The sequence below is a fragment of the Canis lupus genome, chromosome 12, assembly GCF_003254725.2.
Source record: "Canis lupus dingo isolate Sandy chromosome 12, ASM325472v2, whole genome shotgun sequence".
In the NCBI taxonomy this organism is placed as follows: Eukaryota; Metazoa; Chordata; class Mammalia; order Carnivora; family Canidae; genus Canis; species Canis lupus.
The window spans coordinates 4089690-4110106 of NC_064254.1; the positions used below are offsets into that span (position 1 = coordinate 4089690).

At 38.7% G+C, this 20417-nt stretch overlaps 1 protein-coding gene across 3 annotated transcripts; it reads left to right on the plus strand.

The window, feature by feature from the left end:
* The first annotated feature begins 11 nt into the window (after positions 1-11).
* Positions 12-19951, plus strand: SNRPC (small nuclear ribonucleoprotein polypeptide C). 3 transcript variants are annotated; one of them, XM_025418495.3, is made up of 6 exons: positions 12-123; positions 493-535; positions 5812-5920; positions 9579-9668; positions 11215-11319; positions 14155-19951. In XM_025418495.3, exons 1-6 carry the CDS (start codon positions 116-118, stop codon positions 14277-14279), a joined length of 480 nt encoding a protein of 159 aa, XP_025274280.1. In that variant the 5' UTR covers positions 12-115; the 3' UTR covers positions 14280-19951. The 3 variants fall into 3 exon arrangements, with proteins under 3 accessions (XP_025274280.1, XP_048947993.1, XP_048947994.1); XM_049092036.1 differs by lacking the exon at positions 12-123 and adding an exon at positions 212-289 and having other exon boundaries at positions 5812-5957; XM_049092037.1 differs by lacking the exon at positions 12-123 and adding an exon at positions 267-388.
* The last annotated feature ends 466 nt before the right edge of the window (positions 19952-20417 follow it).

Here is a 20417-nt window from a genome sequence, read left to right on the forward strand (position 1 = left end):
CTAGCGGGAGTTTCTGGAGTCGCGTTTGACGCGTCAGCTCCGCGGCGTCGGCGCCTGCTGTGTGCGTCATTTCCGGGCGGCGCGGGACGGAGTGGCCAACGGCCTGCAGAGCAACATGCCTAAGTGAGTCGGGGGCCCGAATCTGCGGGTGTTGGCGCTCACGGGCAATCACTGTGGCCCAGTGGGGGAGTGGAGAGCGGGTTCTAGCTCTTGAGGTTTCCCGGAGAGCGGCAGGCTTGGGCGAGGGAGCCCCGGAATTCTAGACGCTGCCGTCTTTCGGAATGTGGAGGTCGACTCCGCGCAAGGCAACCCCCCTCCCTCCCCTCCCCCCCCCCCCCCCCCATCCAGCTTGTGTCAGGTCGCTTTGTAGGAAGTCTTGGAATCGCGGGTAGATCTTTTCATAGTTTACGTTCATTGAACAGCACGTCGGTGGGTGGGCTCTGTTAACTGGCTGTCGTCTTCTCTTTTTCTCTGCTTTCTATCTCTTCCCAGGTTTTATTGTGACTACTGCGACACATACCTCACCCATGACTCTGTAAGTAGCGTCTCTTTTCATTTTCAAAGCACCTGTGTGTGACAAATTAGATGTATTTATTTATTTTTTAGGTGTAAATTTGTGCTTTCCATCCTGTGGGAGTTTAAGTGCGTCTGCTTGGAGAAAATCTGGATTTCTTTTTCCCCATCCTTCCTGTAACTGTTTTCGTAATTTGTAGTTATGAGTCTTCCAGCGGTTGGTGTTTTCAGTTGAGACCCAAAATAAAGGTGAAAATTGAAGGTGAAAAAAGTTTATGACAAGTGAAAATTCCAGGGAGATCTAAAGTTCAAATATTTGATTGTGACAAGGCACTCACACATTTGATTGACTAAACTGGAAAGAAATGCCTAGATTTGAAACCTGAGTACTGTCCTTTCATTTGATTAAAAGCTGCCCCCCAAAATTAAGATCGAATATTTACTGTGTGTCAGGCAGTGTTCCAGATGCATAACATATATCATTTTGTTTAATGCTTATGATAAGTTAGTATTATCTTCATTTTACAGAGGAGGAAACTGAGGCAGAGTATGGATACATGACTGGGTGTGTTGCTAAACCAGGAAGTTGTACAGAGCTAAAAGGTTAGCCTAAGCAGTCTAAGTCCAGGGCTTCTGTGCCAGCAGTTCCCAAACTTCTTTGGTCCCTTCCACTCTTAAAAATTACTGGGTTATTAAAAAACAAACAAACAAAAAAAGTTACATGAGTTATATTGGTTTAGCTATTAATATTTGTTGTATTTGAAGTTAAAACTTAAGATACTTATTGATTCATTTGAAAGTAGTATTAACAGACGCTTTAATTGTAATACAAATAACATTTTAAAAGTGAAAAATAGCAATTTTCAAAAAAAGTTAGTGTGAAGAATGGCATTGCTTTAATCTTTTTGCAAGCCTCTGTAATGTCTGACTTGATGGAAGACAGCTGGGTTTTTCTGCATTAAATTTGTTGCACTATATTTTGGTTGAATTGTATGAAGACTTCAACCGCACAAGCATAAGGAGTACTTTACTAGCCTTTTTAGATAATTGTGGATATTCTTTAATACTTTATATTACTATATCCAAACTAGTTTCAGTGTGGGCTCTTGAAACCATATCAAATTTTTCATACTGTTACATCAGAATTCACTGATCTGGGGATGCGTGGGTGCCTGAGTCAGTTAAGTGTTTGACTCTTTTGGCTCAGGTCATGATCTTAGGGTTGTGAGAGATGAAGCCCTGTGTCCAGCTCTATGCTGAGCATCAAGCGTGCTTAAGATTCTCTCTCCCTCCCCCCCCCCCCCACCAAATTTCACTGATCTGTCTTGTACTTTGAATATTTTACCAGACATGATTTTGTAACATGCTTTGGTCAATTGGAAAATGAATATTGGAATATTGGTTCACTCAATTTTACAGGTCTTCCAAATGTTGACACATTTGATTATGTAATATAAATATTCACATTAATGTCACAATCTAATAAAAAAAATACTTCCTAAGTATTAGGAAGCTGACAAGCTCATGGTAGTAAATAAGGTTTTCTAAAATTCTGAGTTTTGGGGATCCCTGGGTGGCTCAGCGGTTTAGCGCCTACCTTTGGCCCAGGGAACGATCCTGGAGTCCCGGGATCGAGTCCCGCGTCGGGCTCCCGGCATGGAGCCTGCTTCTCCTTCCTCCTGTGTCTCTGCCTCTCTCTCTGTCTATCATGAATAAATAAATAAATCTTTAAAATAAAATAAAATAAAATTCTGACTTTTGTTTGAAAGCTCAAATTTTTTTTTTTTTTAATATTTTTTTTCAACTTTTTTTATTTATTTATGATAGTCACAGAGAGAGAGAGAGAGAGAGGCAGAGACACAGGCCGAGGGAGAAGCAGGCTCCATGCACCGGGAGCCCGATGTGGGATTCGATCCCGGGTCTCCAGGATCGCGCCCTGGGCCAAAGGCAGGCGCCAAACCGCTGCGCCACCCAGGGATCCCGAAAGCTCAAATTTTATTGTTGGCAGTAAATAGTACCAATTGCTTCCTTAAAGTGACAGGCTCACTTGATTTATTTCTAAGAAGTCTAAATTTCCAGTTTGTGTCTCAGCTCTGTCAGATAAAAATGTTCCATTGAAGAGGCAGCTGGTAGAGCTTACAACTTGAACCATTTACATTCCTGCTTTTCTTTGGAATGGCTCCATATTTTGGCATGTGGCTGAAGTACTTTGTATATCTCATTTTCACCCAGAATATTCAAAAGACATGAACACAAGAGTATATATAACAGTTATATATTAGTAGGTATGATAGAATTAATAACTTTGCTGCTTCAGCAAGGACAGTCTCCATGAAACTGGATATTTTCCCCCTGTGAGTGCATAGTGTTGAAAAAATACAATAATCCCTAATGAATTGGGTTGCCATTGCCTCAGGTCATTCTAAAGTGTCAGAAGTTTGGCATCATCTGGAATTGTCAATACAGTGAAAAAGAAATGTCTTTGTATTATGAAACTACTTTGACCTTGCACATCTTCCCAAAAGGTGGGTCTGAGACACCCTTAGATGCTCGTGAGCTGCACCTTGAAGACTACAGCTCTATACTTTGCTGCCTCTGCAGAAACCTAATTAAACCAGAACTTTTGATCATCTTGTCCTCTTGAAATGTAGCTTCAAGGACCCTAGCCCATGATTTCTGTGTTGTTACTTCATTTGGAATTCTAACACTTGGTCAGATGTAGTTCAGCATTCATTTGTGGAATATTGAAATAAGATGGTCCCTCTTGAAGGAATAATAGTTTTGAATATTACTTATAGTTTGTCCTGGATGGGACTCCTCCAATAAGTTGGTATTATGGTAGCTTGCCTTTAGAATCCCAGTCTTGGGACACCTGGGTGGCTCAGTGGTTGAGTGTCTGCCTTTGGCTCAGTGTGTGATCCTGGAGTTCCGGAATTGAGTCACACATTGGGCTCCCTGCATAGAGCCTGCTTCTCCCTCTGCCTGTGTCTCTGCCTCCCTCTCTGTCTCTCATGAAATAAACAAATAAAAATCTTAAAAAAAAAAAAGAACCCCAGTCTTTTTGTTTGGTCAAACCCCTCATCATCATTTTCTGATATAGCGAGTAGGCTAATTATAGCTTATCTGCTAATGCCAGCATTTAGAGAATTGAAGAATTGAAGAATATTTCTTTAAAATGCATGTCTCTTTGTGAGAAATGCCAGGTGCCTTTGTGATATTGTTGTCCTAACATGATAGTTTGTGAATGTAGTAAAATTCCATAGTGATTGAACCGGTTCTCTGTGGTGGACTTTGATATGCAGTAAACAATCAGTGCTGCAACTTCTGAGTTTTTGCTGACTTTTAGGCATGATTTTGTTATTAGGCTTAAGGCCTCATTGTTGTATTACATAATAAGTCATTGAGGAGTCAGGGAACAATATTTTGAAATGTAGACCATGAAAAGACAGTCTCTGTTCATGTGATATTGGTCATACCTGGTTCTAGTGAAGCAATCCTATGAAGAGAGGATCTATCAGTAGGAGGTAGTTAGGCAGTCCTGAGGAGCATCTGAGTAAGATCTGGGCTCCAGGCCTTCGTTTGCTACTTACCAGCTAGTTGGGTTTTTTTGTTTGTTTGTTTTGTTTTTTTAAGATTTTATTTATTCATGAGAGACGCAGAGGGAGAGACAGACTCCTGTTGGGGAGCCTGATGTGGGACTCAATTCCAGGACCCTGGGGTCACGACCTGAGCTAAAGACAGACGTTCAACCACTGAGCCACCCGGGTACCCCTGCCAGCTATGTGTTTTATCAGACAAGTCTTTAAGCACAAATTGAAGATAGTAAGCTTGTGATTTTTTTTTTTTAAGATTTTATTTATTTATTCATGAGAGACACACAGAGAGAGAGAGAGAGAGAGGCAGAGACACAGGCAGAGGGAGAAGCAGGCTCTATGCAGGGACCCTGACGTGGGACTCGATCCCAGGACTCCAGGATCATGCCCCGGGCCAAAGGCAGGCGTTTGCCACCGCTGCGCCACCCAGGGATCCCAAGCTTGTGATTTTTTAATCAATTTCATTGAATTATATTTTGATTAAATGCATACATTCTAAGCATACAGTCTGATGATTTGGCAAATAATTACAGTTCAGTGTATACATTGAAATACAGGACATTTCCATCATCCCAGAAAGTTCCTTTGTGTCTTTTTATAGTCAGTCCCCTACACCCTTGGCCCCAGTTGATCTGGGTTTTATTATGAAAGATTAGTGTTACTGGTTTTAAAACTTTATATGAATGGAATCTTAGAGTATTTAGTCTGTGTACCTCATTTTGTTTGCTAAGCATGCTTTATTTTTTTAAAGGTTATTTATTAGCAAGCAGTCGAGCACTAGTGGAGGAAGGGGCAGAGGGACAAGCAAACTCCCTGTTGAGTGAGATGCCCCATGTGGGGCTCAATCCTAGGACCCTGAGATCATGACCTGAGCCAAAGTCAAACACTTAACTGACTGAGCCACCCAGGCCCCTCTGAGCATAGTTTTGAGATTTGTCCATAATTGTGTGATTCAGTGATTGGTTCTTTCTGATTAACATTCCATTGTACCATGCACATGTGATTATTATGACAATTGAGACACTGCTTGTAAAGTAAATAGCATGGTGTTTAGCATGTAGTAAGTGTTAAATAAATGTTAACTTGTTAACAATGGTTAAATGTGTGGAGTTTATCTTAATGTCAATTCTACCTGAGTAAAACTGTTAAAGAACAAAAGGATTAGTGGGCTAGAGACACAAGTCTGTATGTGACTCACATAGTCTGTATTCTAGACCCATAGTCATTTAAAAGACGATATTCTCATAAACAGTATAATTTAAATATATATAAACTATATTATTTTGCTATAGGATAATCTTAGAGCATCAAAAGGCATATTCTAGATCAGAAGTTTGCAGACTTTTCCTTAAAGTGTCAGATTGTAATTATTTTAGGTTTGTGGACCATATCATCTTTGTTTTGATGACTTGTAGAGGAAAGAAATAGATAGTACCTTAATAAATGAATGTGGCTGTGTTCTATTATGTTGTTTTACAAAATCAGGTGGCTGGCCCGTAGGCCATAGTTTGCTGATCTCTGGTTTAGATGACATAGTAGTTAAATGACCACAGTGCATTGTTGGATAATGTTTGTGAGTGATGCTTTAGCACCCAGCTAAAGCTGCTAAAGGTACCCAGGCCACCTATATAAAGGAAAGGGTTTATAAAATTTCTAGTTTGGAAAACTTGTTTCTTTGACTGATAATGACCTTTTTGTTTTACAGCCATCTGTGAGAAAGACACACTGCAGTGGTAGGAAACACAAAGAGAATGTGAAAGACTACTATCAGAAATGGATGGAAGAGCAGGCTCAGAGCCTGATCGACAAAACAAGTACATTTCAGTGTCTTGTTCTGATGCTCTTGATGTGGTAAAATGGTTCCATTCTTTCTCAAATCCCCGTCTCTCTGTTGTTTTTCACAGAAGCAACTCATTCTGAGTGATAAATAGCGTTCTGATGTGTTGAACAAAAGGATTAGAAGGTTGTCGGTTTCTCAGGGAATATAGGAACACATTAATATTATTGAGATTAGAGCAAAATGTATTGCTTAGATTAGGAATGGTGGCAGAGGAGAATGAGTTACCTAATATTTCTTTATTCACATGGACTAGATTTTGTAGCAAATTTGTATGAAACCTCCTTTGTAGTGATCGTTGTTTTTAGAACTATTTTCTTTTTATAGTAGGAAAAGGTGGAGGTGGGTTTATCGTTACCTTCAAAGAGTCTGAGAGACTTTGAGTTTCTTATTCTTATAGTTCTGACAAAGATAACCAGTCAAGAAGGAAGTAATGGATGTGACATAATGATCTGAGTATGTTTTGACCTCTGTCGGACATTCCATACTCTTTTTCTTTTGTTTTATGTAGGCTCCGTGCCAGCATGGAGTCCAACACTTGTTTGAACTAACTACCGTAAGATTAAGACTTGAGCTGAGATCAAGAGTTAGATGTTTAACCATCTGAGCCACCCAGGAGCTCCTCTTTTTGTTTATTTAGGGAAATTTTTGTTTAGGCTAGTTGAGTTCAAGACACTGACAGAAGATGTTGCATTTCTATCTTAGATCATTCTGGTGTGTTTGACACATGGCCTTTCTTAGTTATTCAGAGCTGGCAGGCAAATGTGGGCTTTGATGGTGTTGCGATTTTAAGGAAAAAAAAAAAAAGCTTATGGAAAATCTCAAAGTAGAAAGGTTAATGAATGAGACTCCCATGGCTGACCCCCACCCCTGATTTCCATCACCTAGTTGTAACAGTCTTGTTTTGTTTAAACATAGGTTCTTGGGATCCCTGGGTGGCTCAGCGGTTTGGTGCCTGCCTTCCACCCTGGGCATGATCCTGGAGTCCCGGGATCGAGTCCAACGTCAGGCTCCTTGCATGGGGCCTGCTTCTCTCTCTGCCTGTGTCTCTGCCTCTCTCTGTGTCTCTCATGAATACATGAATAAAATCTTTAAAAAAAATAAAAAATAAAGAAATAAATGTAGGTTCTCAAACTTAGCACTGCTGACATTTGGGGCTAGATAATTCTTTGTTGTGGGGCTGTCCTGAGCATTTTAGGGTGTTTAGCAGTAGCCCTGGCATCTGCCCACTCGTTCCCAGTAGCAGTTCCCAGTTGTGACAACTAAAAATGTCACCAAGCATTCCCCGGTGTCCCCAGGGGGTCAAAGTGCCCATAGTTGAGAATACTTTTATCTTCTCCCTTTCTCCATCCTGGATTATTAAGGAGTAAACTCAGATATTGTCCCATTTCATTAGAAAAAAATACATTATAATGTAATCTTTTTTTTTTCTATTTGAAAATATGTTAGAAATTTCTTGGTATTAAAGGTTAGAATTATATTCATTTACTTATTTTCTGTATGAAGCAAAAGAATTTAGGATGAGTAAATGTTTTTGATGGATTATGGAAGAGAGAAGGCAAGCCATCAGGGACACCATGTGCTGCTGTCCATGATTATGTTGGCTTTGAGTCTGCTGTCTACTCCTCAATCTTTACAAGTTGTTCTTCTGCTTAGGGTGTGGGAAGTGACATTTTGATTGGAAAAGCCTTTGTTGAGCTATGATCCCCTATAGAGCACAGGCTCTATTCAGAGGCATATGAATGGCTAGCTTTATGTAAATCTCTACTGTAGGTCATTTTTTGGGATCTGACCTTTAGGAGTTGGCAGTGATTTGCTTGAGTAATTTGACCTACGTTGTACTGGTCGGGTAGAAAGGGACTGGACTGCAGATTGCACTGAATTGGAAAGGGCTTATATTTAGGAATAGCTTTCTGAGTGTATATTTTACTTTTTCTTTTTCCTTTTCTTTTCTTTTCTTTTCTCTTTTCTTTTCTTTTCTTTTCTTTTCTTTTTGAAGATTTTATTTATTTATTCATGAGAGACACGGAGAGAAGGCAGAGACAGAGAGAGGGAGAAGCAGGTGCCTCCAAAACTCCATCTTGGAACTCTGGGATCACGCCCCAGGCCACAGACAGACGCTCAACCGCTGAGCCACCCAGGAGTCCCTATATTTTACTTTCATTTAGAATTTTTATTTATTGGGGCACCTGAGTAGCTTAGCGGTTGGGCTCCTGCCTTTGGCTTGGGATGTGATCCTGGGGTCCTGGGATTGAGTCCCACATCGGGCTCCCCACAGCGAGCAGGCTTCTTCCTCTGCCTATGTCTCTGCCTCTCTCTCTGTGTTTCTCATGAATAAATAAAAAATTTTTATTTATTTTTTTATTTTATTTTATTTTATTTTTTTAATTTTTATTTATTTATGATAGTCACACACACAGAGAGAGAGAGAGGCAGAGACACAGGCAGAGGGAGAAGCAGGCTCCATGCACTGGGAGCCCAACGTGGGACTCGATCCCGGGTCTCCAGGATCGCGCCCTGGGCCAAAGGCAGGCGCCAAACCGCTGCGCGACCCAGGGATCCCCTTATTTTATTTTTTTAAAGATTTATTTATACGTGAGAGACAGAGAGAGAGAGAGAGAGAAGGGAGGCAGAGGGAGAAGCAGGCTCCATGCAGGGAGCCTGATGTGGGACTCCAGGATTACACCCTGGGCTGAAGGCACGCGCTAAACCACTGAGCTACCCAGGGATACCCTAAATAAAATTTTTAAAAATTTATTTCTTAATTTTAGTTTCAGTATAGTTAACTGAGTATATATTTTAGTATTTATGCGTGACTTCTTTGTAAAGCTATATATAAAATATCTTCAGTTTCTTTTGTTTTCATTTGTGCCTCATATTGTCTGTATTAGATATTTTTTCAGATCAGAATCTCCTTCTGGGCAGGCTCTTGCTTTAAAATTTTTGTTTCTTTTTTATGTCTCTTAGCTCAGTATATTAATTTCAAACCTAAACCAACATATGAAGTTTTACAAAGCCTGGCCTTTGGGCAGATACACACTCTTTTTCAAATAAAACTGTGAATGGTTCACGCTGTTTGTAAACCACATCTACTGATTAAAGATGACTGCGTCTCTTTGCTAGACGCTGGTAGATTGGAGGTCTTCATTCCATTCTCCTGTTGATAATTCAGCCATAGAAATGCTGACTAAATAAAAATAGGTTAAAAAACCCAAATCAATAAACCAATCAATTGTAATTTTTGCTGGTGAATTTCTATGATTGATTTAAGAACTATAGAGGCCATGAAATAATAATCTTAAATGAATACTCTGTAGGTAAAGTGAAATAATTGAGACCATTAAGGATTTTTTGATTTTTAAAAGATTTTATTTATTTATTCATGAGAGACAGAGAGAGAGAGGGAGGCAGAGACACAGGCAGAGGGAGAAGCAGGCTCCATGCAGGGAGCCCGATGTGGGACTCGATCCCAGGTCTCCAGGATCCTGCCCTGGGCTGAAGGCGGTACTAAACCGCTGAGCCACCAGGGCTGCCCAAGAGACCGTTAAAGATTTAAAAGAAAAGTGTTATTTTATCAATTGGGTTGTTGAGTTCTTATTTACCGTGTGGTGTTTTTTATCTCACTCTCTCCAAAGCCGCTGCATTTCAACAAGGAAAGATACCTCCTACTCCATTCTCTGCTCCTCCTCCTGCAGGGGCAATGATCCCACCTCCCCCCAGTCTCCGTAAGTTTACAGTTTTTATCTTAACAGCCATAACTTAAGGGGGGGAGATTATCCTTTGATTTTGTTAGATTATCTTACAGTTGACTTTTGAATGCTTATTGAATGAATATATAGGTAGTGAAAAAAACAACTTCAGTGGTATCATTTCTGAAATATCATCAGAGTTGCCTTCTGATCAGGTTATTACTAGGATATTGTATTTGTGACATCCCATGTGGATCTGAGAAATTCAGTGGAAAGGTCAGACTGTCTCTGTGATTAGACGACCTAAAATATGAAAAGGTATAGATGAGTACATTAAATTATTTACTGCTGTGAACCCCACACTGGAGGATTAAAACTCTTCAGTCTTTATTTTCTAACCCACCTGGCACCAATATATATTCCTTTGGAAAGACAAGAATTGGACAAGAATTGGACAGTTGAAAGTGGAGTGGAGAGTGGCCTCTCCTCTCTGTGAAGGTTTTTGTTTCTGAATGACAGAAGAGTGAGTAACTAGGCTATAAGTTTCATTGATCTCCTGGGAGGGCTTAGACTGTAATTGAATTCAAAAACCTAAACTTGGTCCTGTAAGTAACCATGGATATGAACATTGGAGTAGTCTGTTTATAGTAGCTGCACACTAATGTAACTAGACCACTAATGTACTTACACCATCCTGGGAACAGGTTAGGCCTTGCTTGAGTCACAACAGCTCTCAGGTCACCTCTCTGTCCTACTCTGTATTTTGGCTAGCTGGCACCCAACTCCATTATTTTTAGTAGTGAAATAATCTATACTATTAATGTACCATAATTAGCCTCACCATTTTCATATTGTTGGACACTTAAGTTCCAAATTGTTGTAAATAATTTCGTCAAGAATATCTCTACATATGTTTTTCATAATTTAAGTATTTTCATAATTTAAGGATTTTTCTTTTAAGGGTTTTATTTATTTATTCATGAGAGACACTGAGAAAGAGAGAGGCAGAGACACAGGCAGAGGAAGAAGCAGACTCCATGCAGGGAGCCTGATGAGGGACTCAATCCTGGGATTCCAGGATCACACCCTGGGGTGAAGTTGGCACTAAACCGCTGAGCCACCCAGGGATCCCCATTTTCATATTTCTAAAGAATATTTTAAATATTTTGATATTTTGAAAAACAGATCTGAAATTAGGTACTTCTGGTTTTAGTTTGACAGGAACTCTATAGAAGGCATAATTCTTAATAATTATGCTTAGAATATTAATAATAATTCTCATAATTCTTTTTAAAAAGGAATTTAAAAAATTAAATTTTCGGGATTTTTTTTTTTAACCTAGAGAACCTGACTTCATTTTATACTTCTGTCTAGACAGTCTTATTCTTGTTTTTTAGACATAAAGTGATTAAAGTTTTGTGGCATATTGATTTTTGTGGCTTTACTGTTATAAAAGAAACCATAAGAAGTCTATTGTTCCAGAACTTGGACAGGACCATGAAGCCCAACTAGTTTCATAGAAGAGAAAAAAAAAATTAATATGTAAGCCTATCTTAACCTCCACCCTCGTTCGATATTCCAGCGGGTCCTCCTCGCCCTGGTATGATGCCAGCCCCCCATATGGGGGGCCCTCCCATGATGCCAATGATGGGCCCTCCTCCTCCTGGGATGATGCCAGTGGGACCTGGTGAGTTTGAATCTCTTTCCTTTTAGGATGCTCCATTGTGTTTCAGTTCTCCATTTAAATGTAATTCTTAATTCATTGTAAATAATAGGTTTAGTATTATTGCAACAAATTATATTTGGTGAATATGTAATGATGAAAATAAATAATTGTTTTATCAGTATAATTGAATGCTACCCAAAGACCTATGCTACTAAAACCAGGATAAAGCTGCCTTTTTTTTTCTTCTCTTCCTCCCTACTGCTTACTTGCCTCCTGACTTTTGGCCATTTACAATGGAGAAAAAAGTAAATGAGTTTGTTCCAAGGGGGGTGGGGGGGGGTGGATAAAGGGCACGGTAGGTAAATACTTGTGCTGCTACTTTTTTCAGTTTTGATCTAGAGCAGAGCTACCTTGTTGCTGATTTAATCTTGCTGGTTAAATAAGCCAAATTAGTATATGAAGAGGGCCTTAGCACTGTAGTTAGTCAGGAAGGGTGTAAAGATACCTCAAACATTTTATTTTAATATAAATAAGAATGTACATTAGTTTGCAGATTTATCTGAAAGCCGGTCAGGGCCTTTGCTTTGAAAATGAGGCTACTGATTTGAGCACCATATATTTTTTTCCTTTTTTTTTTTTCATATATTTCTTTCCTAAATCAATAATCCATATCCATAATATATTCTTTAACAACTTTTTTTCATTTTCTTTCAATGTTAAAACCCTTGTGAGGCAGTCTAGTTCTGATCTTTTATGATCCTCTTATCCATTAAATTTGTGAGCACTTTTTGGGATGATTTACTTGAGTTTTTTGAAATATCTACTTAGTTTTCATGGAAACAGTTCTTTTTTTATACTCATTTTATTGATTGCAGAATAAATTATGTAATTATAGTAAATCCAATGCCCATAAGAAACCTACAACTCAACTGGTTGGACAAGGTGCAAAAGTATTAGAGTAGCTTTCCAGCCAGAAGCATTCAGTGTGCTTATTACTGTGGGTATCATTTAGAGAGATGTTAGGAGAGTCTACATAAGAGCTCCTGCCTTACTGCCTTGTGAACCCAAAACAAGGTGACTTGGCTTCTTTTGCATTCTTATATCAGGATCACAAATTCAGATTCTTCGAGGGGTTAGGAATGTGGTCAACTGGTCAATGCATGACACACCTAAAGAAGGCTTCTAGAAACTCAGCTTCAGCCTGTGGTTGATATTTGAGAATGCAGGCTTGGTATTGCCGGTTCTCCTGAGTATTTTGTTGTTGTTTTCAGCCAGGATAAAATAATAAGATTATTTAAATTAAAATAATTAAGTAGTTGGGGGTGGGCAGGTATAAGATAGAAGGTTGGGGGGATCCCTGGGTGGCGCAGCGGTTTAGCGCCTGCCTTTGGCCCAGGGCGCGATCCTGGAGACCCGGGATCGAATCCCACATCGGGCTCCCGGTGCATGGAGCCTGCTTCTCCCTCTGCCTGTGTCTCTGCCTCTCTCTCTCTCTCTCTCTCGCTCTCTGATGACTATCATAAATAAATAAGTTAATTAAAAAAAATTAAAAAAAAAAAAAAAAGATAGAAGGTTGGCCAGGAGTGAATAATTATTAAAGCTGGATGATGGGTACATGGATGTTTTTTATACTCTTTTTTTTTCTATTCTTGTCTATGTTTGAACATTTCCATAATAAGTTGAAAAAAACAATCTAGAGTTACTGCTTACTAGTGATTAGATTTAGTAGTTGCTAATGTTGGCAATTAATTACAAGTAAATGCCCTGTGGAGACCAAAGTAAACAACTTTTCAGATGCCTTGTTTTCAATCTTTGGCCTGGATGAGTTTCCTCTAGGAAATGCAGAATATGAATTATGTTATAGTGGGTTTTTAAAGTAAGATACTTAGAAGTTTAGTAGTATTCTCTGTTCCTGTTGATCTTAAAAAATTCTGTACCTGTTTTGTCTTTGCATATACTTGTGTTTTACTTTTTATGATAAGACTGTATTTGACTTTGAATATAGTTTTCTCTTGAACCATTTATTGCAAGCCTTTAATTAAAATGGTTTAATAAGTAATTAGGGAAATTTTTATATTTAAAAGAAGACCTGAAAATTATGAGGCATAATAATAAAATGAATACCCGTGAACCCACCACTCAGCTGAGGAAGTAGAATATCTGTGAAGCTACCTATGCTCTTCCCCATCTTGTCCTCCCTTCCCTAGCTCATATATTTGGCTGGTATATTGATGGGACACCTCAAAAAATTCCTTAACAGTTTCTAAAATGCATTAGAAAACCAGATTTTTGTGTGTGTGCTAATTGTTGTAAATCACATTATTGCTTATCTTTCTTGACTTGAGCTAAGTATGGTTACTAACAGGTTCTCAGCATGGGCCTCCTGCTCACCTTTCCTACAACTCCGAACAAACGCTTAGTGGTAAGATTGTCCTCCGTGCCTGTGTACATTCATGAAATAGCTCCTGGTTTTATGGTGAATAGAACTGATTAAAAATGCTGACTGAGTAACATGTGATTTAGTTGTGAATTTCCCTGAGTGAGAAAAGGTCAATGTAGGGAACTAGTATCCCTGGTGGTTTCTGAAAAGCAGTCTATTAATAGTTTCCCCCTTTACTATCATTATATCATGATTCCCATATGGTTCTTCTGTTGACCTTTGTTTTTTGTTTGAGAATGTCTAACTAATTTACAGATGTGATGAATTTGTTGCATTTCTTCTGTCAAGTATGTCTTTCTTTCAGCATTTTGCGGGGGGGGGGCCTACTTTTTTGTCTTTAATTGAAGTCCCATCAAGCTTGCTCATAAGTCATATTTTCTGACTTTTTTTTTCCTTTTCTTTGTTTTGTCCTGCAGCTCCTGGAATGAGGCCGCCTATGGGAGGCCATATGCCAATGATGCCTGGGCCCCCAATGATGAGACCTCCTGCTCGTCCCATGATGGTGCCCACTCGGCCAGGAATGACTCGACCAGACAGATAAGGAGAGACAGGAACCTCTTTATATTCATTTTATATTACTTGTTCTACTTCACCAGGAGATCATGGTGCTGTGACTCTGGGTGTTTTCTAACAGCATGACAAGGAAGACTTGCTTCCCCTTCCTATTGAGAATAGTTTTTGCAGGGGAGTAGTGAGACAAAAAAAAAGGCAATTTTCATTTGTATTGTGAAATGTGAAAATAAAATTGTCAACTGTTTTAGTTAAAAACGTGTTCCCTTTTTTCTCTCCTCTGTATTCCTTGTGTATTATAAAAGAGATAAAGTACTTCAGTTGTGTTTCTCTAGCACATTATCTCTGCAGCATGCCCTCCACATGACATTCTTTTTCCTTAGCTATAGTGGTTCTTTTGGACAACTTGCCTTTATTTAGTAAAGTTCTCTTGTGCAAGACTTGGTAAATCTAACACTTGTAGAACTTTTTGTTGATTAAAACAACAGCACAATTGGTTACTTTTTCACATGAACAACACTTGGTGTATTAAGTGGAAAATTTAAAATCTTTTATGCCGCAGTAGGAAAAAAGACTTTCCAGTCTGTATATGTCAGCTAAAGTTGGCAAGAACTGCCTTAACCTCAGCTTCTCCTTTCTCTTAGTTCCTCTTTTTCTTGGGCTTCAATAATCAGAAAACTTTCTAATAGCAATGGTAAAATTATACAGATTTCCATGGTAAAGAAGTTGTCTTCAGAATGTCCTTTGTTAAATTACTGGGCTATAAAAGTAGGATATCAGAGAAACACCTAGAAAGTAAGCCATTGATATTGTTTATATTCTGCTCAGTGTAAAAGCTAAGCTTTTTCACATTGCAAATGGGAGTGAAAATTACTGTACTTGGGGAGGGCAACTTAGCAATATCTGTAACAATTATAGTACCTTTGACTTAACATTTCCATGCCTAGGAATTTATCATACAAGTAGACTTGCGCATGTACAAGATGACGTGAGTATAAGACTGCATTGTAACACAAGATGGGAAGTAACATAGATGCCTACTGAAGGGGGACTGATTTATCAAGTATGATACAACCGCAAAATGGCATATACGCCAAGCAGGTTAAAACAGAATAAAGAAGCCTATATATACTGATGGGGAAGGAGCTCCAAGATACACATTGTACTGAAAATTGATTTGTTCAAAATGTATTGTTTGCTATCTTTAGAAGAAATACCCATATGTTCCTGTGGATGCATGAAGGCTCTCTAGAAGGACAGATAAGCAATTGGTAATACTGGTTGCCCGTGAAGAGTAAATGGATGGCTGGGTGGGGACAGGGATGAATGAAAAAGGCTTGTCACCTTTTATATCTTTTAGATTTTGAATCATTACTTATAAAACAAATTATCTTTGCCATCTGATGTTATTGTTACAGTGATGTTATGGCAAAGGTGCCCTAAACCAGCAGTTACAACCTGGCTGATGATTAGAATCATGGGGGATCTTTTTTAAAAGTAAGGATTGCAGATTTTGATTCAATACATCTGAGGTGAGGCTTAGGAAGTTGGCATTTTGGGAAAGCTCCCTAGGAAATTTTTAATATTAGTGGGTTTAGCAAACTCTTAGGATTTATTCTACAAGGAATGTAATACTGGATGTATATGTGTGTCTATAATTTTTCATAGATGTGCGGTAGAAATTGAAATGGCAATAGGTGGATGGCTTTTTTTCCTAGAAACTTGTAAAAGGGCTACTATAGGCAAATGAACAACCTCCTCTAGGTAAACAAGAGGCTAGAAATAGAGATTCTGACAGGTGATTTTATGCCCAGCCTCTATAAAGCTGAGTCAGCTTCCAAATCTGAGCCTTTGCTAGGACTACTTAATTGCTTTTTAATATCTCATTGTTACATCTTTTAAAGAAGGACTTACTAGAAATTGATAGTTTATATATCTGAGTTCTGTGGCTCAGATTTGTTATAAAATCTTTGTAGACTTAAGATATGGGAAACCTTGCCAACTGAGCTTACATTGACTCAGCAAGTTTCTGGCTTGATGCTCTGTCAGACTCAAGGTGCAGAGGGTGTCTTTAGTGTATACATAGAAAGCTTACAGGTACCTATTTTGCTTTTTAAAATAGCCTCAGGTATTTCCTAAAAGGAATAACCCAGGTCTTCCTAAAAGGAAGCTTTTTCCAAAGTATGTTTTTAAGGTTGACTATCCATTCCAGAAACATTTTTTTCTTTCAAGATTTCATTTTTTTTTTTTAAAGATTTTATTTATTCATGAGAGACACACACACACACCAGAGGCAGAGACACAGGCAGAGGGAGAAGCAGAGGGAGAGGCAGAAGGGGAAGCAGGCTCCATGCAGGGAGCCCAACATGGGACTCAATCCTGGGACTCCAGGATCACGCCCTGGGCTGAAGGCAGGTGCTAAACCACCGAGCGACCCAGGGATCCCCCCAAAATTTCATTTTTTAAGTAATCTCCACACCCACCGTGGACTCAAACTGACAACCATGGGATCAAGAGTCCCACACTCCACTGACTAAGCCAGCTAGGTGCCCAGAATCATTTCTTTGAAGAAAGTATTTTACATAGTTTTAGAAAAACAATACGATGACTTAAAAGTTTAACAAACTTTACAATGAATGTATGTAGGGATAAATAGTTCTAATAAGGTTCTTTTTGTCTTTTAAGTCAAACTTTATAGTTAATGAATATAAGATACTTCCTTTGTAAGAGGCTATGAAGAATACAAACAATGCTGTTGGTCTATGCCTTTAAGCATCTGGTTTTAATTGTAAAATATGAATCAACTATAATGTGGGAATTTGTATAGTGCAAACAAGAATGCCACTAGATCTCAAGCAAAGTTAGTTTAGATGTGGGCTTAACACACTTGCTTCCTTTCTGTGGGCAAATCCAAAGTCATAGGAGTGCATTTAAAGTCCAAGCTAGCATCATTTCCACTGTCTTGGCTTTAGTGGTTTGTCAGAATGCCAGTCTCCTCAATTCCCAGCTGCATAAGAAACGGGATCCTTGCATAGAACCACAGGCTAATTTGGTCATCCTATATGGAAAAAGTCCAGTGGTGATTAAGTGTTTGTCCCAATTAAATAGCTTCAGTCAGATGATATCTCTTATTTAGGCTCCTAGATATATTTAGTGAACAAAAGAAAAAAGCCTGGCTGCCTTAGTTTTTTATTATAGAAGTATCCTGAATAAATGCTAGCTAATTGGGGTAATTTTTTTGCCTCTCAATTGAAAGCCTAAGGGTTAGATTTTCTGGCACAGAATCAAATACAGTATCTAAAGTAGTTTGTCAGCTGCAGGAATAAGGTAAATCTGAATGTTGCTTACTGTCCTTACTCTTTAGGCATGAGGGATTTCAGACTTAAAGAAAAGTTGGCAAGAGCTGTACAAAGAACACTTATATACCCTTTGACCAGAATCACCGGTTTGTTGTCAGCTATTGGCATCTTAACTCCATTTGCTTATTTGCACGCATGTTTTCTCCCTCTCGCTATATATATGTATGTATGTATTTCGCCTGAACTATTTGAAAGTTGCTCATATCATACCTTTTACCATAAATGCTTAAGTCGGTATTTCCTAAGAATAAACACATTTTCTTACACAACTGTGGTTTAGTTCTCAAGTCCAGCAAATATAACCTTGACTCAGTAATTTAATCTGCCAGTCACATTTCATTTTTGTCCAGTGGTCTGACATTGTCCTTGTATTTTTTTTTCCCCCTTTTCTGTACAGGATTCTTTGCAGAATCACGTACTTTATTTTTTGGTCAGATGTCCTTTGTCTCCTTTAATCTAGAATAATTCTCAGCCTTTGTCTTTTATGACGCTGACAATCTTAACTACCTTCTGTTCAATATATTGTTCCTCATTCCTCATTTTGGGATTGCCTGATGTTTCTCCGTGATTATATTCTGGACATGTCCTCATTGTATCCCTAGGATATCACATCTGTAGGCAGGCTCACAGGATCCATCTGCCTTTCATTGGTGATGATAATTTTGATCAAAGCTTTAAAAATTTTGTTGTGTACTTTGATACATATCAATCATATCTCAATAGAGTCGTTTTAAAAAGTCATAACTAGGGATCCCTGGGTGGCGCAGCAGTTTGGTGCCTGCCTTTGGCCCAGGGCGCGATCCTGGAGACCCCGGGATCGAATCCCACGTCGGGCTCCCAGTGCATGGAGCCTGCTTCTCCCTCTACCTATATCTCTGCCCCCCCCCTCTCTTTCTGTCTCTGTGTGACTATCATAAATAAATAAAAATTAAAAAAAATAATAAAAAGTCATAACTACCACAAACTAAAAGACTACTCTCAAGAACCATTAGTCAGTAATAACCTATCTTTGCTATTCAGCACTCTAAAATCAGTTACCATGAAGAAGAACAAGTTAGCAGTTGCTAGAGGTTAGAGGTTAGTGGTGGCCAGGGATTAGGGTGTTGGGGTGAGGGGAGCAGGAAATTACTATAAAGGGGTAGCATGAGGGAGATTTTTGTAGTGATGGAGTAGTCTGTATCTTGACTGTGGTAGTGGTTATACAAGTCTACATATGATAAAATGATGGAATTATACACACACATCAATACAAGCATATCTGGTTTTATTAGCTTCACTTTATTGTGCTTTGCAGATACTGTGTTTTTTACAAATTGAAAGTTTGTGACAACTGTTGAGCAAGTCTGTTGGTGCCATTTCACATTGTGTCTCTGTGTCCATTTTGTTAATTCTCTCAACATTTAAAACTCATTATTGTAATATTTGAATTGCTACAAATCTCATAAAATTTTAACAGATGAGGAGTTGCTTCTTACTGATGAGCAAGATATTTTCTTGATATGAAATCTACTCCTGGCGTAGATGCTGTGGAGATTGTTGAAATGACAAAAAAGATTAGAATATTACATAAACTTAGTTGATAAAGTAGAGGCAGGGTTTGAGAAGACAGACTCCAATTTTAAAGACCTACTATGGGTAAAACACCATCAAAGAGCATTGCCTGCTACAGAGAAATCATTTGTGAAAGGAAGAGTTAATTGATGAGATAAATTTCATTGTTGTCTATTTTAAGAAATGGCTACAGCCTCTCCACCCTCCAGTAACAACCACCACCTTGATCAGTCAGCAGCCATCAGCGTTGAGGCAAGACTTTCCACCATCAAAAAGATTATAACTCTTTGAAAGACAAGGATGGTTAGCATTTCTTAGCAATAAGGTTTTTGTTTGTTTTTTTTAAGTAGGCTCCATGCCTAACATGGGGGACTCACAACCCTGAGATTGAGAGTCACCATGCTTTAATGCTGAGCACCCACACAAACCAGCAGTAAGGTATTTTTAAAAATAAGGTATGTATATAATTTTTTGGACATAATGCTATCACACACTTAATAGACTATATACAGTATAAACTTAACTTACATGTGCTAAGAAACCAAAAAACTTATTTGACTTGTCTTGTGATACTTCGTTTATTGTGGTGGTCTGGAACCAAACTCAACCTGCAATATCTATGAGATATGCTTGTATCCATTTCCTGAATTTTATGTTGTACTCTAGTTATATAAGGTGTAACTCTTGCAGGAAAGTGAGTGAAGAGTACATAGGACTAATCTGTATTATCTTTACAACTTCTTGTGAATCTGTAAGTCATAATAAAACATTAAAACATTTTTAGAAACATGGACTTATGCTTCCAGAAAGATAGAATTGATGATGTACTTTTCCCTATTCCTACTGCTAAGTACAGCTAAAACACTGGAATGAGTGTGTGTGTGTGTGTGTGTGTGTGTGTGTGTGTGTGTATGAAAAGCATAAGAAGACTGAAAGGTGAAAAGAAGTGAGATCTGTTAGAGAACTTGGGACCCAAGGAACAACTAAATGAGCTCTGGATTTTCTTTTTGCTTCATATATACCAGACTTGTTGCTGAAGGAGCTGGCAACCAAGAAACAGTGATGGGCCACAGACAAAAAACACCCCAAGAAGAGCCTGCTTTCTGAAGTCAAAGGACTAGAAAAGAGGTTAGCAAGACAGAAGACTTTTAGATAATAATCACTCTGCTCCAGCCAAACATCACAGGGAATATACAATATAGATACCCAGGGAATATACATACTCCCACTCATGCCATCCTCGTGGGAAGCTTATTCTT

What these genes read in the sequence shown, in the direction of transcription:
- SNRPC (XM_049092036.1), top strand. An exon ending in CATACCTCACCCATGACTCT is followed by an intron (nt 536 to 5,811) that starts GTAAGTAGCGTC and finishes TTTGTTTTACAG; the next exon opens with CCATCTGTGAGAAAGACACA. An exon ending in GTTCTGATGCTCTTGATGTG is followed by an intron (nt 5,958 to 9,578) that starts GTAAAATGGTTC and finishes CTCTCTCCAAAG; the next exon opens with CCGCTGCATTTCAACAAGGA.